Source organism: Cottoperca gobio, chromosome 3 (genome assembly GCF_900634415.1).
Source record: "Cottoperca gobio chromosome 3, fCotGob3.1, whole genome shotgun sequence".
NCBI lineage: Eukaryota > Metazoa > Chordata > Actinopteri > Perciformes > Bovichtidae > Cottoperca > Cottoperca gobio.
The window spans coordinates 7,686,346-7,705,800 of NC_041357.1; the positions used below are offsets into that span (position 1 = coordinate 7,686,346).

General features: G+C 43.3%; 1 protein-coding gene across 1 annotated transcript in view; it reads left to right on the top strand.

The window, feature by feature from the left end:
- Positions 1-19,455, top strand: part of tp53bp1 (tumor protein p53 binding protein, 1) — a 23,081-nt gene continuing 3,626 nt past the window's right edge. Inside the window, 25 exon segments of the mRNA XM_029454574.1 lie at positions 1-111; positions 2,793-3,009; positions 6,117-6,204; positions 6,297-6,381; positions 6,469-6,536; positions 6,632-6,760; positions 7,578-7,632; positions 8,410-8,570; positions 8,809-8,935; positions 9,037-9,131; positions 9,223-9,395; positions 9,725-10,841; positions 11,955-12,071; positions 12,180-12,371; positions 12,485-12,551; positions 13,916-14,005; positions 14,847-15,111; positions 15,608-15,676; positions 15,766-15,777; positions 15,779-15,919; positions 16,321-16,532; positions 16,857-17,003; positions 17,791-18,188; positions 18,578-18,769; positions 18,952-19,131. Coding sequence (XP_029310434.1) covers positions 2,830-3,009; positions 6,117-6,204; positions 6,297-6,381; positions 6,469-6,536; positions 6,632-6,760; positions 7,578-7,632; positions 8,410-8,570; positions 8,809-8,935; positions 9,037-9,131; positions 9,223-9,395; positions 9,725-10,841; positions 11,955-12,071; positions 12,180-12,371; positions 12,485-12,551; positions 13,916-14,005; positions 14,847-15,111; positions 15,608-15,676; positions 15,766-15,777; positions 15,779-15,919; positions 16,321-16,532; positions 16,857-17,003; positions 17,791-18,188; positions 18,578-18,769; positions 18,952-19,131 — 4,360 coding nt within the window. The 5' untranslated portion in view covers positions 1-111; positions 2,793-2,829.

Consider the following 19,455-nt stretch of genomic DNA (forward strand, 5'->3'; position numbering starts at 1 on the left):
GCAAAACAGAGGCAAGGAAGGACTGAGCGATGTTGGACGCGTTATTATTGCAACCAACGGGACAGTGAAAGAAATAGGAAAAACCGGAGAGCTGACATATTGATTTCTACGGTAAAGCTTTTTACGTTTCTTATTTTGCATTGTGGTGAAAATAACAATAAATGGTGATGGGGATTGAAGACTCGGAGCAGCATATGCTTCCAGTGTGGCTGTCAGCTCCAGCAGAGGTGGCTAAGATTAGACATTTTGGGTAGTGGCTGCGCATTTCTTAATGTGAGTGGCAGCCCGACCTGCAGAAATGACGACGTAACGCTGAACTTTGCGGTGCCAGTCGGTAAGGTTGGCTGCAGGAGGCTGATGCCCACTAGCATCCAACCGGGGCTAGAAATGATATTACGTGATCTTTGTGTGTATTTTATGCATAGATACAGATGTGAGCTGCACATCAGGTCATGTGGCAGAATCAGGTACATTATTGCATTGTTGCCCGCCAGGATGTCTCCACCTCAGTGTTCTCATATTGAAATGCTGGTCACTAATATTGCTGCTGCTTTCCTGTAAACCTAGTTGTGGTCAGGCCCATGTGGCTGCTGTCTGCCAGGATACATTTTCAGCTGACCAGAACAGAAAAAGAGGTTTGAAACACAGAGATGAGCTTCTGTGTGCTGAATTCATTCAAATGTGGAAGAACCTGCAGACAATTGAAATCTCTACTCCTCTGAAGAAACACTATAATGTTGCTATAGGAAGTTCTAGCCATGTGTGTAATGAATTCAAATGACCTTATCATGCTGCATGGAGTTTAATCTCTTGTTTCTGTGGCTATGATATTTCTCACAGCATATCATGTGATACATAAAGTGCCCTTTCAAAGCCCTTCTAAATTAAAGGTCTTCACTGGTGAGTTAAAAGCCTTTGTGATTGTTGTGATCACTCTTATTCGGGGTCTTGACTCTTGACAGAGATGGTCCTGAGGTGAGGAGACAAACCCAGGAAAGTGTCAGTGTGATTTAGTTCAACCTGCAGGTTTTGGAATATTTTGAAGACTTTGCTGTGCAGCAACTCACTTATACCCAGCAGCCTCAAATGGTTTCTGTTTTATACTTTCTCTGCCAATACCTCTGTGATCTGCATTTGCATAGTGGTGCGGTGTTACAGGAAATGTGGTGTCTCCATGGAAACTGAGTCTGTCAAATCATGATGACAAAGTGGTGTTAATATTTGAAATGTCGCCTGTTAATCTTCAAAACTGTAAGCATCACACTAGTAAAAGGACTCACAAGAACGGATAGAGATGTATATCTGTTATCTACACAGATAATCTACTTATGGAGAAGGCTATTTGGATACTTAAACTGTGAATATATAAACCTGCTCTAAACTGGTCATTCAGTGTTTGTCTTCTCAAGAAGGGCACCAAATGCCCATATACCTCAAACTCCCATGCAACCAAACTGTGTCAGGTTTCCTTTCTGTAGAGATTTTTCTGTCAAATGTGGCTCAGTGATGTTTTAAATATGAAATCAGATTGCTGGGGATATGCAGGAGGAATGTAAGGTAGAAAGAAATATGTAGAATAAAAACACATGTAGTCTAACTCAGTGAGTCTTAGCTGAGGGAAATGATTGTAAAAGTTAACCTATATATCTAATTTTGCTGGAGTCCCTGAAAGCCCTTCAAGGACCTCTGAAGGTCTCTGAGCTCCCACTGTGGGACACGATGCCCCAGATCTTTCTTTTTCATATGATTTATCATTACACAGTGCAAAACCATATATATCATGTAATACTGTAGATGCAAAGGTACAAAACACAATGTTTAAAAACAGGAATTGCCAACTGTATAACATGATAAAGAAAAGAAAATCAATTTGCAATGTGTTTAATTTATTTAGAATGACAATAGGTGTTGTTGTTTAAAGTCAGAGGGCATGAATGATATACACAGTGTATACAATACTAATATTTAATTAAATTATAAAGCAAAGTTTTAATAAAATGCAATAAATACTTTAGTTTGTGTCAGTAAACAACATTCAGCAGCTCAATGGAAGGTGCATTTATCATTCCAAATTAATAAATATATATTTAAATTAATTTAAAAAACAAAAGTGGGATAATTAAACCTCAATATTATAAAAATAATTAAAAAATGTTATTCTTCTGTAAAGAGTTCACCGTACAGTGCAGAAGATTCTCATAAAAATCCAGTTCAATATTTATTATGCTAAAATCAATGAGTTAGACATTCTGGTTCATTATTGCAAACAATACATTGGTTTTCAATATCTAAGAATTTGGAGGATTACAGATTTGTTGATATATATTGTGTTCTATAATCTTATTGTAATACAGAAGGCCATGCTCTCTGACAATCAGTAGCTATAATAAATGTCCCAAAGGAGTAAAATCCTGCTATCCATAAAAATAAAAGCAGCGTTCCATGCAGTATTTTCATGTGACGTCATGTCACCACGCGGACCAATGAAATCGCTTGTGGCAAGTTTTGCCGCGAGGTGCGGAGCTGGAGTGGCTGTGTTTATGTTTTCTGAAGAAAATAACAGGTAGCTGGTAAATACAACTATGAATTAATACTTAACTAACGTGCTAACTCATGAGTTAAGGTGTTAAGGCTCCGGGTGTGTGTTGAGGTTCACTTCGCTCTCCAATGGGCAGCGAGCCGTATTGTTCAATGTATTGTTGTGGGGCGGAGCGTAGCAGCTAGCCTTTAGCTAACACTGCCTGCTGTAGACTCACATGCATGCCTTCGTTGTCTTCCTGCTGCTTGGCTAGCTAACAACAGCCCGTCTCGTGTCCTCGACCTGACCCAATGGATCCCGGAGGAAGTGAACTGGACTCCAGCCTGCCTCAGCCCGAGAACCCGTGTCTGATCGTGGAGGACTCGCAGCCGGACAGTGTTGCTCTGGAGGACGACCCAGAGAGCAGCTACCGAGCTCTGCTGGCCCGGCGCCTGTCCAGCCTGCAGCCCACCTCCCGCAGCCCGGTTCTGGTAAGCTGCAAACTCATTTTACTAACTGCAATTCCAATGAAGTTGGGACGTTGTGTAAAACGTAAATAAAAACAAAATGCAATGATTTGCGAATAATTTTCGACTTCCTGTATATTCAATTGAATAATCTACGAAGACAAGATATTTACTGTTCAAACTGACAAACCTTTGTTTGTTTTGCAAATATTCACTCATTTTGAATTTGATGCCGGCAACACATTCAAAAACAGCTGGGACATGGGCATGTTTACCACTGTGTTACATCACCTTTCCTTTTCACAACACTCAAAGAGCGTTTGGGAACTGAGGACACTCATTGTTGAATCTTTGTAGGTGGAGTTCTTTCCCTTTCTTGCTTGATGTACGACTTCAGTTGCTCAACAGTCTGGAGTCTCCGTCGTCTTGCTTTGCGCTCCATAATGCGCCACACAGGTCTGGCCAGACCTGCAGGCAGGCCAGTCTAGTACCCACACTCTTTTACTACGAAGCCACGAGGTTGTAACACGGGCAGAATGGTGCTTGGCATTGTCCTTCTGAAATAAGCAGGGACGTGACCTGAAAAGACGTCGCTTGGATGGCAGCATATGTTGCTCAAAACCTGTATGTACCTCTCAGCATTAATGGTGCCTTCACAGATGTGCAAGTTACCCATGCCATGGGCACTAACACACCCCCATACCATCACAGATGCTGGCTTTTGAACTTTGCATGGTAGAGTGTTAACTTGCACTTGTAGATGTAGCGACGAACGGTGTTAACTGACAATGGTTTTCCGAAGTGTTCCTGAGCCCAGAATTTCTCCGGATTCTCTGACTCTTTTGATAATATTATGGACTGTAGATGATGAAAGTAATTGTACGTTACGTTGTTCTTAAACTGTTGAACTATTTGCTCACGCAGCTGTTCACAAAGTGGTGACCCTCACCCCATCCTTGCGTGTGAACGACTGAGCCTTTCGGGGGTGCTCCTTTTATACCCAATCATGACACTCACCTGTTTCCAATTAACCTGTTCACCTGGGGAATGTTGGAAAAAGGTGTTTTTTGAGCATTCCTCCACTTCCCCAGTCTTTTGTTGTCCCAGCTAGTTTGGAACGTGTTGCAGGCATCAAATTCAAAATGAGTGAATATTTGCAAGAAAACATAAAGTTTATCAGTATGAACATTAAATATCTTGTCTTTGTAGTGTATTCAGTTAAATGTAGGTCGAAAAGGATTTGCAAATCATTGTATTGGAATTGGGGTTTGTACAAAGTAACTATTATCCAAGGATAGTTTAAGGTTTCTGCTGCAGAGGTTGAGACTGTGTGATGCAACGTTACGGCATGTATGGCGCATACAAAGATACACAACTGCTACCGATCAGCAGTGGTGCAGGAAGTATTCAGATCCTTTAAGTAGAGTATGGATTCCACAGTGTAAAATACACTAATGTAAGTACCTGCTACCACATTTGACTCATGTAAAAGTAGAAAATGTAGAACAAAAACTAAACAGCCCAACAGTCAGTGTTATGTTATTATATGTAATCTGATTAATTATTGTATGAGCATTATAACATCATTTAAACTATTTATATATTGTAGCTTACTCTATGACAATTCATAATATTTGACTGAATGGTTATAAGATAACTAAGTCTTATGGGAAATGTTTAAATCTGGAAATACTATACTTAACAGTACGATCATTTCCTCAAAATACTCTTTCACCACTGCTGGTCATCCAGCTTGTTGACACGCTTCTTCAAATAAATATTTTGCGGTTTCTAACCCCATCCTGCACCCACAGATGGAGACATTTATCCAGCCAGCCTTCCACTATTCAGGGTCACTTGGTGAGATTGGACGAGAGGCAGGGTACACTCCGGACAAGTTGCTAGACATGTTCTTGATGTTTTATTGTGGCCGACAGGTCGTCAGTCTATCATAAGGCTAACACAATGTTGGAAAATATTCTTAATAACACCACGAAGTCAGGATCCAAATCAAATAAGTGTTTGAATCAATATTCTTGCAAGATGGAGCTGAGTTCATACAAAAGATCAAACTCACACATACAGGTTGTAATGCTGTCGTGTTGCTCAGAGGAGTACATGTCTCTGCTGTAGTATTTATTCTCAGTTCAAAAGTCAGGAAGTCAGGAGGTAGTTTAGGTCAGTCCTTCTTTAGTTTACAGTAAAGACAGATGTGCTGATCAATCAACTGAGGAATGTTCTTTGATTGATCTATAGTTCAGCTGCAGTTCACACTCCTGTCCCCTGCTGTGCTAAACACTCAGTGTCTGTATCGTTCCCATCACACATATATAAAAACAACGACTCACATCTACAGAGAGAGATCCCACTTCACATAACCTGCATGTCTTTGGACTCTGGGGGCAAACTCAGATAGATGCCTGTAAATTCATTCATACATGGGAAAGGACATGCAAATTCCATACGGAAAGGCCCGAGGTGCTGGCTGTTCCGATGACCTTGCTGTGAGGTCACAGTGCTCACCCCAGAAAGCCAAATCCTGCAGCCATATATATTGGATTCTCTTTATATTCTTTGCTCTTCATCATTAAGATGTAGACCTTTTCCCTCCAGCTAGTGAGGAAGCGGAGAGGTTAAAGCAAAGTTTGATCTTATTTTTGGCCGACATTATTTTAGTAAGCCTATTTTGGTTGAGAACTTCACCAACAGACTGAAGTATAATGACACAAAGCACCCAGCCATCCCCAGGGTCCGTGGAAAATGTTCAGCTTCATTCATTTAAATTATCATAATATATATATATATATATATATATATATATATATTATTTTATATTTCATAGTTTAACAAATAATATTTACATTTTCAAATGGGTCACAATGGGTCCCGGTATATTCTCTATCTTGAAAGGGGTCCTTGCCTGAAACACAAATGAATGCCCCACCGTCGTTCATTATTAGCTGTAAGGCTTAAATAAGTTATTTTCTTAGACCTTCTGCTCATCACCGCTGACCTTTCCTCTTTTAACTAAACAATACAATAAAGGGAACCTAACTAATGACAACAGATTTGATATTTTCCTTTTTTTTTTGTTGCTTTTGCAAAACTAGTGAAGATTTTTCTTTTTCCAGGAACTGATATCCTCGCCGCTAGGAAGCAGATGCTCTCAGACCGACAGCCAATCAGAGAGTTCCCAGAGTAACAACCTAGCTGAACCCGGTCAGTGCTTTTCTAACACTAAGGATACGGCATGTATATGTTTATAACTTATCATGTATAAAACCAAAAACAACCCTCTTTTCTTAATTTAGGCGTTCTCATGGCAGCCAACCCCAGTTCTGCATTCCAGGAGGAAAGTCAAGTTCTAAACATTTGCCCTCCAAACAACAAGAAAAAGTATGTGAGGTTTGACATGTTTACTGATGGATGATACTCAGGATAAGACAATGATATAGTGTTTTCACTCTGTTCCTATTCTTTCAGGTGTGCACCAGAGGACACCGATATTGGTTCTGGAGCTGATTCTACCACACACTGCATTCAGTCTGAGGGTAGGAGCTCTTCCTGCATAAGAATAACATCCATGCCCCATTTAGAATGAAATATTACCGCATGTGCTAATGACATCTGTATGCTTTAATTTCAGAGGGAAACACTCAATTGGGTTTTCTCGAGCTTTCTCAGAGTCAGGATCTGCGTGGTGAAGTTGTGAACCGTCAGGAGGAAGACGCCGACATCGTACCTCAGTCAGACAGCGAGAGACGCACAAAATCAGGTATTAAGACTTTTATTTATAGATGCTGTGGTTTTTTCTTTTTTCTTCTTTCTTCATTTTTATTTTGGCCTCTAATCTCCGTTTAGGTTGATTCAGAGAACAATCCTGCACATCTTGGATGATTTCCAATTTTTTATAGGCTACAGTCAAGCCTGTTACTTGGGTGACATAAGAAACTCAATTTGAATCTACTGACGGGTGACAAATAAAAATAAAATCCTGAATTAAAGAGTGGAGAAACATAACAAATGCAGATGCTTCCATACAGGACCCTGCAGGTCACTGAATAGTTTGATGAGTATAAAAATAATGCCTCAATTATGCGTTAAATTAACACAGCTGTACACTGAAGGGAAACTCTGGAGCTTTCCACCCTCATTGAAACGAATGAGGGGAATTATTTTGAGTAGAATGGTGTTCCTACCTTTGGAGAAACTATGACATAGAGCACTAATAGTGTTCTGGAGGCACACATGCTAAGGCACTTACTTCTGGTATTTCCTTTAATTTGTCACTCGTCTGTAGCTCCAGTGCATCTCAGTTGCATTTACATGTGGCTTTTTAGCTCTCAGGTATCTGTTTAATCAGCTCAAGGGTTAAACCGTCCATTGTCGAGGCAACGTATTTCTCCCTGCTCCAGAGGAACTACCGAGGGCCTTCTCTGTACTGTGATGCATACATGTACAGTGTGTGGGTTAGAGCAGAAAGGAATTCCTAATCCCACTTGACGGCTGGATGTAAAAGTTCATTATTTAGTGCCTGAAACATCAAACGGTTTAAAGAGTCAATCAAACTTACACCTTGTTTTCATCGCCAGCAGAGCAGAACATCAGCTCCAGGACTTCAGAGAGTCAGGACAACAAAGCAGTGAGGTATGGCTCCATGTGCTCCATGTGATGTTTAAATCCTGATTCCCAACCAGGGGTACATGTGCCCAAGAGAGTACTGCTGCAATTGCCAGTACGTAGGAAGATTGTGGATACAAATATATATCCTTATATAAAATCAGCTGTAACACCTGAACAATGTTGTGATCAAGGTGTGTGAAAACAATATGGCATTTTTGTTAGCTAAAAGCTAATAGCTAGCTAAAAGCTAATAGCTAGCTAAAAGCTAATAGCTAGCTAAAAGTGACAAATTAATGGTTGAACTAGTTAGCTAAACATAATGGATTAATTGTTGAAATAGTTAGCTTAAAGTAATTAATGGATAAAAGTTTTGAATTGCAAAGAGTAATGGATATATTGCTGAAATACATAAAAGTAACAGATAAATGGTTCCAATAGTTATCTTGGCACAAGAGGTAGAGTGGTCGTCCACCGGTCGGAGGTTCGATCCCTAGTCAGTATGTTGAAGTGTCTTTGGGCAAGACACTGAAGTAACCAAATTGTTCCCGAAGGCCAACGGTGTGTGTGAATGTGTGTGAATGCTGACATGTGTTGTAAAGCGCTTTTATATATCATTGTTAGTTAAATAATGTTTAGTTTAAAGATCACATTCAAAAGAACACATCTGGAACATGACAGATGGTGTAAATGAGTTAATCTAACAGGACTGTGGTGCTCCATCTGACAAACAATGCCTGCAAACTACTACATTAGAGTGCAGATACTGTCCTGGGGTGAGCAGCGGTTTGTTTTCTCTTCCAGATCTGAGGTGAGCTCCAGCTGCTCATTGGTGTCTTCGGCTCAGTCGGGGAGGCAGCTGGGCATCGAGGCTCTGCTGTACTCAGAGGGGCACCAGGCGTCCGATGAGCAGGACAGTCAGATCCTGTCCTCACAGGAGGACATGTTCGACACTGATAAGACAGGTACATGTATATGTATACAGCACAGTTTGTAGCAAATGGACAAAAATACTAGGGCTGCAGGTAGGGCTGGGCAATATGACATAAATAATATCTAGATAATTGTGGCTCTGCAGCGATGTATATCTCTAAAATAACATAACTGTTTGATTTGACCCTTTGATGCGTATGATTATACAAGATGAAAGTTGGACTGCTGTCCTTTTCTCTGTCTCACATGTTACCTTTGTGCTACTCTCAGGTGCTGCAGTGGACAGCACCGTGTCTGAGCCGGAGCAGCAGGGTCAACCCACCGCGACACCATCCCACACCCTGCGACTGCTGCATCTGTCTGGGCAGGGAACACTGGTGCAGGAAACTCTGTCCCAGTAAGTCCAGTCATGTTTATTTATAGAGCACATTTAAAAACAAGCACAACGTAGAAAATGACCTGATATTCTGCTCTCTTTTGTTCTTCTCTTTCTTCTAGGAGCTCTGTTGACTATGTTGCCCCCACGCAAGACAACTTAACCAACACCCCTTTAATAGTTCCCAGCTCACCAACCAATTCAGAGGATATACACAGTAAAGGATTTAACCTACTTTCATGACTGAATCTGAATTAAGAGAGCGAGTCAGCTGGTGAATATAGAGCTAAACGTGTTTGCTTTGTCAGGTGCTGATGAACCGATGGATACTTCCCTGCCCCCAGAAGACCAAGCAGAGCCAATGGAAACGGAGGTCGGCTCTAAGCCACACCCATCCGCCTCTACTCCTGTCTCCCAGAACTCCCCTGGCTTTGTGTTAGAGCGAACTCTCTCTTTACCCTCCCAGCCAGAGTTATCTCATGTATGTACTTGTTCTTTTTTAATCCATTAGCCTATGTCACCATTAATTTATTTAATGGCGTTAGGGCTGCAGCACACTGCACATCACTGAACTTTCACAAATCAATACATTTTTGAGTGAAATGTCAGATAATTGAGAACATTGACCGTCGCAATTTCTCAAAACCCAAGTTGACACGCGGCATTGCTGTCTCGTAGCGGCATTTGCGGAATTCACATCGCCCGACGCAAATTCACGTCTATTCGCGAAAAATCCGGTTTGGTGTTAACGCACCATTAATTACAGCCCTAGTTCATGATATTCCATGTGTGTGTTTCCTCTTTTCTCAGGACGTGTTTGTCCCAACGCAGAGCCTGGAGGCACCACAGCAGTCAGATAAGAAGACGGCAGCATTGCCTCGCGAGACACAGTCGCAACACCTGGAGACGGCTCCTTTCACTTTGCCTTTGCAACTCTCTGTGAACACTCAGAGCAGTAGCCCAGCTCAGAAGACCTCAGAACTTACTGAGGAGGACAGCCAGGCCACGCAGATAGAGGAACTGGAGGAGCCGCCCGGCGTCGACGCCAGCGACTCACATAAGAGGAGAGAGAGCAACGGGGTGTCTTCAGATTCACAAGCTGCCTCCAGCTCCAAAGCTTCAACCTCTGCTGTATCACCAAAGCATCGCAGCGAATGTTCAAAGAACGAACTGTCCAGTCTGTCGCAAAGATCTGAAGTGGACAAAAAGACAGCAACTTCTTTGAATGTACAAAATGTGAATGTAAAAGACAAGAGTGACAGCAAAGAGACGAGCTCTGTTGACATGGATCCCTCTGATCTGACTGTTAACAGCAGCGTGCAGGAGACTCCCCCCGCAGACACTACTCCCTGCAGTTTGCCCTCACAGTCTATGATCTCGCAGACATCTGCTGTGGATGTGGTGGAGGGTTCTGTAAACTTGAAGAAGGAAGGAGCAACTGCAAAGAGTCCGTCTGTAAAATCGTCGTCACAGAAGTGTGGAGCGGTTGGTAACTGTCAAACGGTCAAAGACGTGGTGGATGAGCATAAGAAGGGTGAAGTAGAAGGGGAGGAGGTGATGGAGGAGGAGGAGGGGGAGAGCACAATGGGAGGCGGGGCGTCAGGAATAGATCTGGTTCTCTCCCAGAGCGAGCTGTTGTCTCCTCAGCCCATGGAGGAGGAGAGTGAAGACCGAGGAGAGGACAGCATCATCGTTGTTACAGACAGCGAGAGAGACTCCCAGGTCCTCCGGAAAGATGTGACGCCCCAGTCAAAGACAAACAGTTCCCAGCCAATCCGAGGCAAAGTGTCCTTCTCCACTAATGGACATGGGTCCCAGGCTCAGGGGAAGACGGTGCATCCGGCTCCTGATAGGCTCTCCCAGGGGGAGAGGGCGGGGCCTGAACCAGAGGGGCTCAAAGACAAGAGCCTGAGCGATAGCTCGGGAGGTAAGCAGTGATTCCTAACCCGGGGGTCAGGACCCTACAAGGGGTTGTGAAATGAATCTAGTGGGTCCCGTGATAATTTCCCAGGAAATAAGAAAAAAACACATGATTCATAAATGTCTGTATATCTTTCTGGCTTTTCTAAAATATTTGCTTCTTCCTTGTGAAATACTCCAGTTCCACTAACCTCTTCAGGAAAATGAGTTGATGATGAGGTATTACTTCATATGTAGGGATCACAAGAAAAATAGGTTGGGAAGTGCCGGTTCATAGCATTTATTCATGAGTGTCTGAAAGAACAAACATGCCGTCTCATTTGCTCGGGTGCAACCGGACAAGCAAAACAAATGTTCTCGTTTAGTGCTCTCCATAAAAGAAGATTCTGGTCTGATATAAACAGTTATAACATTTTACTGACCAGCGATCTGCTAACACGGTGACATTGCCACAAAGGCTGAAACATCAAGAAACACGAGCAGACATGTTGTAAAAAAACAAACTACAAATATCTTTTGGCTCATCACTTTATTTGGAGGTCAAGTGCACACCTCTGGAATGTAATGGGTGATAATCCCTCATTGCACAAGAAAACTGTGCCAACAACTAGGGCAATAAGAAGAGGTCAAAGTTTTACCGTTCATAGTGTTTTCTCTTTTAAATACGTTTGGTTATCCTCTGGGTTAGGGTCATCTGACTACTCCCGTTTCTTCCCCCCTCTGACGTCTTTTTAGTCATGTTGTCATGTCCCAAGATCTCAGCAAGTAACTTATTATTATTACAAAATAGCCAAAACTACTAAAATGTGATGTAAGTTATAATAAACCAGAATGATCCTTCAAAGCATGGAGCAACACCTCATCCTTTGCTACTGTGACAACCTTCCATCACGTGAAAGAGTGACATTTCATTCAGTTGTAGAATATAACATAAAAAACATTCCCTCGAATGCTACGCTTTACAGGGAGTCAACATGGTTTATAGATTTCTTAGTCTGCGTTTAAGGTGAGGCAATGTCAGAGGAGTTAGAGACACATCATCTCCTTGTGACTGATCCGCCTTTAACAGGAACCAAACACTGGAGTAGATCTAAAGTCCAATTCTGCTTTTCTACTACAGAAATTTCCTTCCACTTCACACTTCCTAAAGAAGGGGATCTGATTGGTCCTGTTGTTGGTGCCACGCCCCCTCTAATCAACCAGCTGAAGCAGACGCTGAGGCACAGCACTCCCATCGGTGAGTTCTTCTGCCGGACAAACCAGAACTGCACAACAACTTGTCTCTAAATGTCAAGTAGTGTAACATCATCTGGTGAGCTTATTCAATGTTTTTCTTTTTCTCCAGAGATCACTTCCTTTTCTGAAAAGTTAGGCGTGGTGGGGGATGTCTCTGCAGACGGGGCAATGGCAGCCAGTGACATCGTTTCGGGGGAAAGCGGGGATGACACGACGGAAAAGGGAGACGGAAAGCTGAGTTTAAGGATGAAGCTGGTGACCCCTGTCGAAGAGGGCAGCTCGGAGCGCTTCAGCCTGCAGAGTAAGAGCGGTTCCTGCCACACTTTCATGCTCAACCCTGTGTATGCATCTTCTTGGGAGAGACGCTGGACAAATCACCCTCTCAGTAATACATTTCTAATTTCTATCCCCCAGAGCCAGCACTATCAGAGGAGGAGGGGTCTGTCGTCAAGGTTACCACTGTTGCCAAGGCTGTTACCAGGTAACCTGGCACTCTCTTAATGCACATTAAGTGTCCTCTCATAAGTGTGTTGCTGCCTGCCAGAAGGACATTCTTCAGCATCTGCTGTGTTCACACACAGTGGCCCCAGATGCTTACAAATATCTTTGTGCTGCAAGCTGATGCAGCACAAATATTCATGACAATAATGTAAGGTCCACAAATGAGAAGTGCACCTGTTGTAGTGGTGGAAGGCAATGTTTTCATTCATAAATCTATTAGAGCCCAAGTCATATATCAGCATGACGGATATTATCAGTCAATTTGATTTGATGACAGATGTATCAGTTGTGTTGTATGTTGACTGATGAGTTCCAGCTCAGAGATGCCACTGGTTGGGTTAATCAGAAAGAAAGGACTTTATAGAATTACGAATTGGGCAAATTGGGCGAGGGGCGTAAAGTGAGGTGGACAATGGCCCTTTCCTCTCTTCCTACCCCAGACTTCTAGCGCCCTGGCTCGGACCACAGACCTCTTCAGACTCAGTCTTTATTTTGATGTCAATGACACGCCTGTAAAGTTTCCTGACTGCATCTTGTACGGTTGTGATGCTACTGTGGTGAAACTACTAAGTACTCAAAACCTGTTCTGTGGTAGTACCCGCTTCAGTAGGAGTCTCCAGCAGCACATTTTGACATGATGACACACACACACAGACTCAAAGGTGAAAACAAAACCAGCGTTGCTGTCGCGGCTGACAAATATAACATACAGTGCGTCACATTGTCCCTGACCAAGGCAAGTAGCAGCACAGCTTTTGATGTGTTGGCGAACACTGCCTCCTCCTGGACAAGATGCTTTGTTAAACTGCAATCTCAGGTTCATTAGCAGCCATTCAGAGAGCTCCGCCTGGTAACAGGCAGCGACACCAAACCGTACAAGTTTGTTTCAGTTACACTCCTAATTTAAAAGCTATTCTACTTCAAAATTCTTAACCCAATTTGTATCTTAGACATGTGATTTGGCGATGTATGTATGTCCTGGTGGTAAACGATTACACTGCTGCTGCTCACAGATCATGTGACAGCTCACCTAGCCCTATTTACTTCTATTTATGAGTGCATTTTAGTGCTGTGGAGACTCACTTTTACATTGTCCTGACTAAAAGCTATTCTTCATCCTCAAACACCTGATCAGCTCTTCGTTTTTTATATAAAAAAGCCTTTATATACATTTGAACTTCTCTTTGGTGGAGCACATCTGTGTCCCTGTTAGCTGCAGTTCACTAACCCAGATTTTTTACCCCTGGCCTATGAGTTCACTGCTCCATCAGCGGCTTATTTAACAGCTTTGCAAGATGCTTTGTGTGCTGGTTGTAAAAACACTGATGTTTAATGTCCCTGCAGCCCGTCAGTGTTCAGTCGTGTCCGGCAGGTGCACAGACAGCAGGAGGCAAGGGAGGAGAGCCAGGGTGGAGGCAACACCACACCTGTCAGGTAAACACACTCACTACAGGAGTGCATCTTCTGGGATTCTTTAATTGTGATGGCAAAAATGAACCTGTAGAAAACTGGATGAAATTATGACCTGTGAATGAAAGCACTTTCATTCCAGCCCCTTTGCATTGTTTTCATTTGAATAGTGCTTTTTAGCACGGCCCGTGGCGGAGTAGAAATGTTAGACTTTGTCTCCACATTTAAGCCAAATGTTGTATCAGACAAGAAGGGCTCACAACAGCATTGTTCCACTTTTGTTAGCGCTGCAATCTAGATAGAATAGAATTAACAATTCTCTGTTGCCAACAACACAACACTAAGCTTCACATGTACCTTTGACCTGGGGAAGAAGTACGAATAGCTTTTTCTGTGTGTGTGTGTGTGTGTGTGTGTGTGTGTGTGTGTGTGTGTGTGTGTGTGTGTGTGGGTGGGTGTGTGACCTACTTCTGGAGGTGGGTTGGTTATTTTTTGCTTATTCCCTTGGGGCACGAGGAGCGGTGTAGTTTTGTCCTCCCGCTTTGACAGTGAAGTTGTTTCTCAAAATGTCTTCTGAGTCTTTTATCCACTTTCGTGCAGTAAACAGTTTAGAGATGAATTGTGCGGCTGACAAGACTTCACGTCTATAGCCTCACAATTTATTTAGGTAGTTTTGTTATATAGTAGGGTTTGGCCTGATGATGGTGCCAGAGAAAATATTGTTATCTAATGTAAATGTTTTGATTTCTGTTACATGGCTCTTGGTGTTGAATTTAAGTGGATTGTAATATTGGCACAATATCTTTGTTGGCTGTCTGCCAGATGTCCCACAGCATCACATTTGTACCTTTCAATATCTTTACAGAGGGGAGCTGTTCGCCTCACCGCAGAGAGGCTCCCCGGCGTCCTCGCTGGGATGCAACAGCCTCCCTAACAGCCAATCAGAGCCTTCGCAAAAGGAAGTGTTGGCAGCAACGCAGGAGACTCACAAGGATCTTTCCGGCTCCGACATGCGGTCTGAGGATAGACGAGAACCGCCTCAAGCTCCAGAGCCGCCCACCCCGAACAGGAAAGATGCCCGACAGAGGGTTCCCTTCGACAACACCATCACCTCCAGTCCGTCCAATAAGGTCAGTCACTTATTGTGCACACAGGATTATTAATGCAAATGTAGAATGTGTCATGTTTTAATATGCCATGTAGCAAACGTTTTACTGTCCCGACTTTGGGAAAGAGTTGAACAAATAAAATAACAGCTAGAGCTAAAATTCAATAAGTGAAGTTTACATTTAATTTATATTGCAGGGACATTTTATATTGAGCTTTGTCATGTTGCTCATCTCATAATGATTTTAGTTCAGTATTTCTTCTGCAGCTCTTTAAACACATTAAAATGTTTTATTATTTAATTTGAGTTAAAAGTCTCAAAGCCCTAAATATGTTTGGTTGAATTTGAGTTTTGAATATATTCTCATGTCTTCTGAGTTCAGCATTAAAAAGACCTTAAATAAAAGTGCCTATGTTTTTCTTTCTAATGAAACCTAAGTAAGTGCTAGCATAAGATGTCGAGGTGCAGTCTGAAGACATGTCACGGTGGTGTTGATCGCTCTGTCCTGTGTGTCTCAGCTCCGTCAGCGAACAGTCTCCCAGCAGACCAGCTTCGATGCACCGGGGCTGCGCTCCCCAGCTGGCAGGGTAGGGAGATTCAGGTGTTTATGAAGAAGGAAAACTCTGCTCAGGCTGCGAATATCGTCCCGTTGACCTTTTGTATTTGTGTCCTAAAGGGTGAACCAGAAGTCTCCGTCCTTTAGAAGAACCGCGGCTCCCGCCCACCGCAGACACGTGCGCACCATCCAGGAAGTGCGGACCACCGTCACACGGATCATCACAGACGTGTATTATGAGGACGGCAAAGAGGTGGACCGCAAAGTCACAGAGGTAACCAACAGAGTTCTAATTTCTTTGACTGGAAGAGTTATTAATCCTCAGCTGTAGATTTTCAATATGTCTTTAAGGGCTGGTTCAGTGCTTTCTTTAAGGAGCTTTAAAGTGAGTTTCAGCTCGCTGTTGCAACTTTACTGTTCACTCTCATAGTGTCGTTCTAAGAGAAAATGCTATCAAAGCCCACTGTAGACCCTGTACACTGTAGGTTAGAGACTAGCTAGTGAACATAGTGGAGCATTTAGCAGCTACAGAGAAAGAAACTGAGCTAAAAGAACATATTGGACACAAACACTCCAAATGAATGATTATGTTTGATAACAAGTACTAACTTAAACTTAACTTAAACATCTTTTTGACTTTAAAATGTGTGACTCCTTTGTTTTTTATGTTACCAGGAGAACGAGGAGCCAGTGGTGGACTGCCAGGTGTTGGACGGCGACATCTCCCCGTGCCGCACAGGCAGCAGCTCTATGACCTCTGGTGACCTTGGTGACATAAGCTCTCTGTCGTCAAAGACCTCCAGCCTGCAGCACAGCTCCGGAGGAACCAGCAGCAGCGGCTTCACCCGGCCGGACTTCATCATGCCGCCCAGTCGAGGGTACTTCAGGTACTGCCTCCACCTCCACACTGCCAATCAAATTCTCACTATTTCTCTTCAGTCCTGTCAATACAGTCTTTCTGCTTTATACTCTCTATACTAGCTGCATGCTGATCCCTGTGTCACCCCTTCACCCTCTTTGACTTTCTAACACCCTAATTTCTCAGTGATTCTCTGACCTCTGCCTGCTTCAGGTACAAGTTGCTTACAGGCATGAATCTGGGGTCACCAAACACCCATCGTTCAATGGGGCGTTTGTGATTTTAAGAGTAGCCCCAGATCAGTGCCTGTGCAACCTGACCGGCTCCATTCGTCCCCTCTGTGTGTCTGCAGTCCCAGGAGGGGAGGCAGGCAGCAACAGAGGGGTCACCGGGGTCAACGGGCAGGGTCAGTGGTCACAATGAACAGAGGCTTCATCCCGCTGTCCCCCAGAGGAAGGGCTAGAAGGGGCCGACCCCCATCCCGCTCCTCAATGTCCAGGTGAGTCCTCACTGTGGCTCGCCCAGCAGCAGAACAACCGGCAGACTTCTCAAACCCACACTATCTCTACTAGCACTTTATTTTCCTCTTTTCACTAATCTTCTCACTCAGAGCTGCAACTAATGATTAATTTGTGATTCTTTTGTCGATTGATTGAAAATAAGATCATGTACTCATTTCTTTCTTGTAAATGTCATAAACCAGTGAAAGTGATCCGTCACAATCCAGAGCCCAAGGTGACGTCAGATTTGTTTATAACGTCAAAATCTTCACATTTAAGAAGCTTAAACAAGAGAAAGATTTTCTTAATAAATGACTTGAATATATACGTGTATAATATATATATGTGTATAATATATATATGTGTATAATATATATATGTGTATAATATATGTATGTATGTATGTATATGTATATATATATATTTTATTATTATAGAATATTATTTTTACATGACAGATAAAGATGAAAATAGTTTTTTAAAATAAGTTATTAATTGCACATTGTTAAGATAATGAATGCTTAACAATGCACTGACCTTCTGAGTGGAGGCTTTCCAGTCCAGATGCTACAAACTCACCGGCTTCTCTTAAGCAATTATGTACCAAAGGCAGCAATCAAGACCCATTCCAGTTATGCATTTCCTCAGATAAAACCAATTTTGCCAAATGTGTCTTTAAATTTACTGTATACGGATCGACGTTGAGGAAAAAGTGAATGGTTAGAACAGGAACCCTTTAAATGGCACTGTTCTGCTGACTGAACAGACTCTGTTTCGCTCTCTAAGGGGACGTGGTGTTGGCTCACTGCAGCGGCTCGGTGCTCACGGCCAGCCACACTCCTCCTCAGAGGACGAGCCCTACACCCGCATGCTCCCCCCACGCCTCCCCGTCAGCCCCACAGATGCCGAGCTCCACAGCCGCTCCGACTCCCTCAGGTCATCGCCGGAGGCGACGAACTCGACCGGAAGCAGCTTCATCGGCCTGCGGGTGGTGGCCAAGTGGTCGTCCAACGGCTACTTTTACTCAGGTTGCATCATCAAAGACGCCGGTGAGGGGAATTTCCGCCTACGGTTTGATGACGGCTACGAGTGTGAGGTGGCGGGGAAGGACATCCTGCTGTGTGATCCCATCCCCCTGGAGACGGAGGTCACCGCTCTGCTGGAGGACGAGTACTTCAGCATAGGTGAGTCATTTTGAAACGTAATTAACTTCCACCTTTTATTTTTCAGGTATTTTAAATCATCGGAGCCACAAACAGACTTTCTCATCAGGTTTTTCTGTCTCTATTAAATAATGTTTTCTTAATTGAACCATCGACTGTCTCTGTGTGGGACTAGTGACGTGTGGTTTTAGGGGTAGTTCACCCGGTAGCTCAATACCTTTCTATTGTTCACAATACTGACAAGTTTTCACATAGCAAAGAAGTTTCACACTCATCAAACCACTCCGACATCATATTCAGTTTCTCTGCCGTCTATAAAGTCATTTTTATTAAAAGATTTATATCAAAAACTAAATGTTTGCATTAAGTTTCAAACCCACAGTACTGATAATCTTCCGTCTCTTGTGCAGGTGTTGTGAGGGGCCATAAAACAGAAGGGCAGGAGATGTTCTACAGTGTGGAGAAGGACGGCCAGAGGCAGTGGCACAACAGGACCGCCGTCATCCTGTCTCTGGAGCAGGGAAACAAGCTGAGGGAGCAGCACAGCCTCGGGCCCTACGAGCCCTCCACGCCGCTGACCAAGGCCTCCGACATCAGCCTCGGTAAGACCACCGCAGCTGGACACTGACTGTGTTTTTTATGCGTTTCTTGACCCGTTTCCAAATCTCAGCAATTGACTTGTTGAGAACAATGTTAAGCAAAATAAATAAAAACTGGAAGTAAAGTAAGTGCTCTGTTATACGCCTGGATCCTAAATCAAAAGTGTTGTTAATATGCTCCTTAGATAACCTGGTGGAGGGGAAGAGGAGGCGCAGAGGAGCCCCCGAGGATCAGAACACACCCAACCGCAGCTCTTCCAACAGCCCCCGAACCCCCGGCACCTCCGGCAAGAGAAAGCTGATGACCTCCGAGGAGGGCAGGACTACGGCCAAGAGAGGCCGCAGGGGCCCGGGCGCCAGAGCCGGTACGGGGGCCCACTCACCACAACCATGATCTGAACAGAGGGGGGGGGGAATTCCTTATGTTCTTTAACATACGGAGTGCAGGGTCTTTCTTAGGCTTTGAGTTTTTATTCAGATGCATACTTCAGTTTTGGATTTTAAACATCATTTATTATTCTAGTCAAAGGTTTTAATTAGTCCTCAGTGTCTTTATTCACTGCGCAGGTGTACGAACACATTTTAATTGTTTTTTAAGGAAAAACATTTGAACAAATGATTTTTAAGCTTCTTTTATTTTTACATTGTACTCAACGGTACTTTGAGCATGTGGCATTTTTTAAATCAGT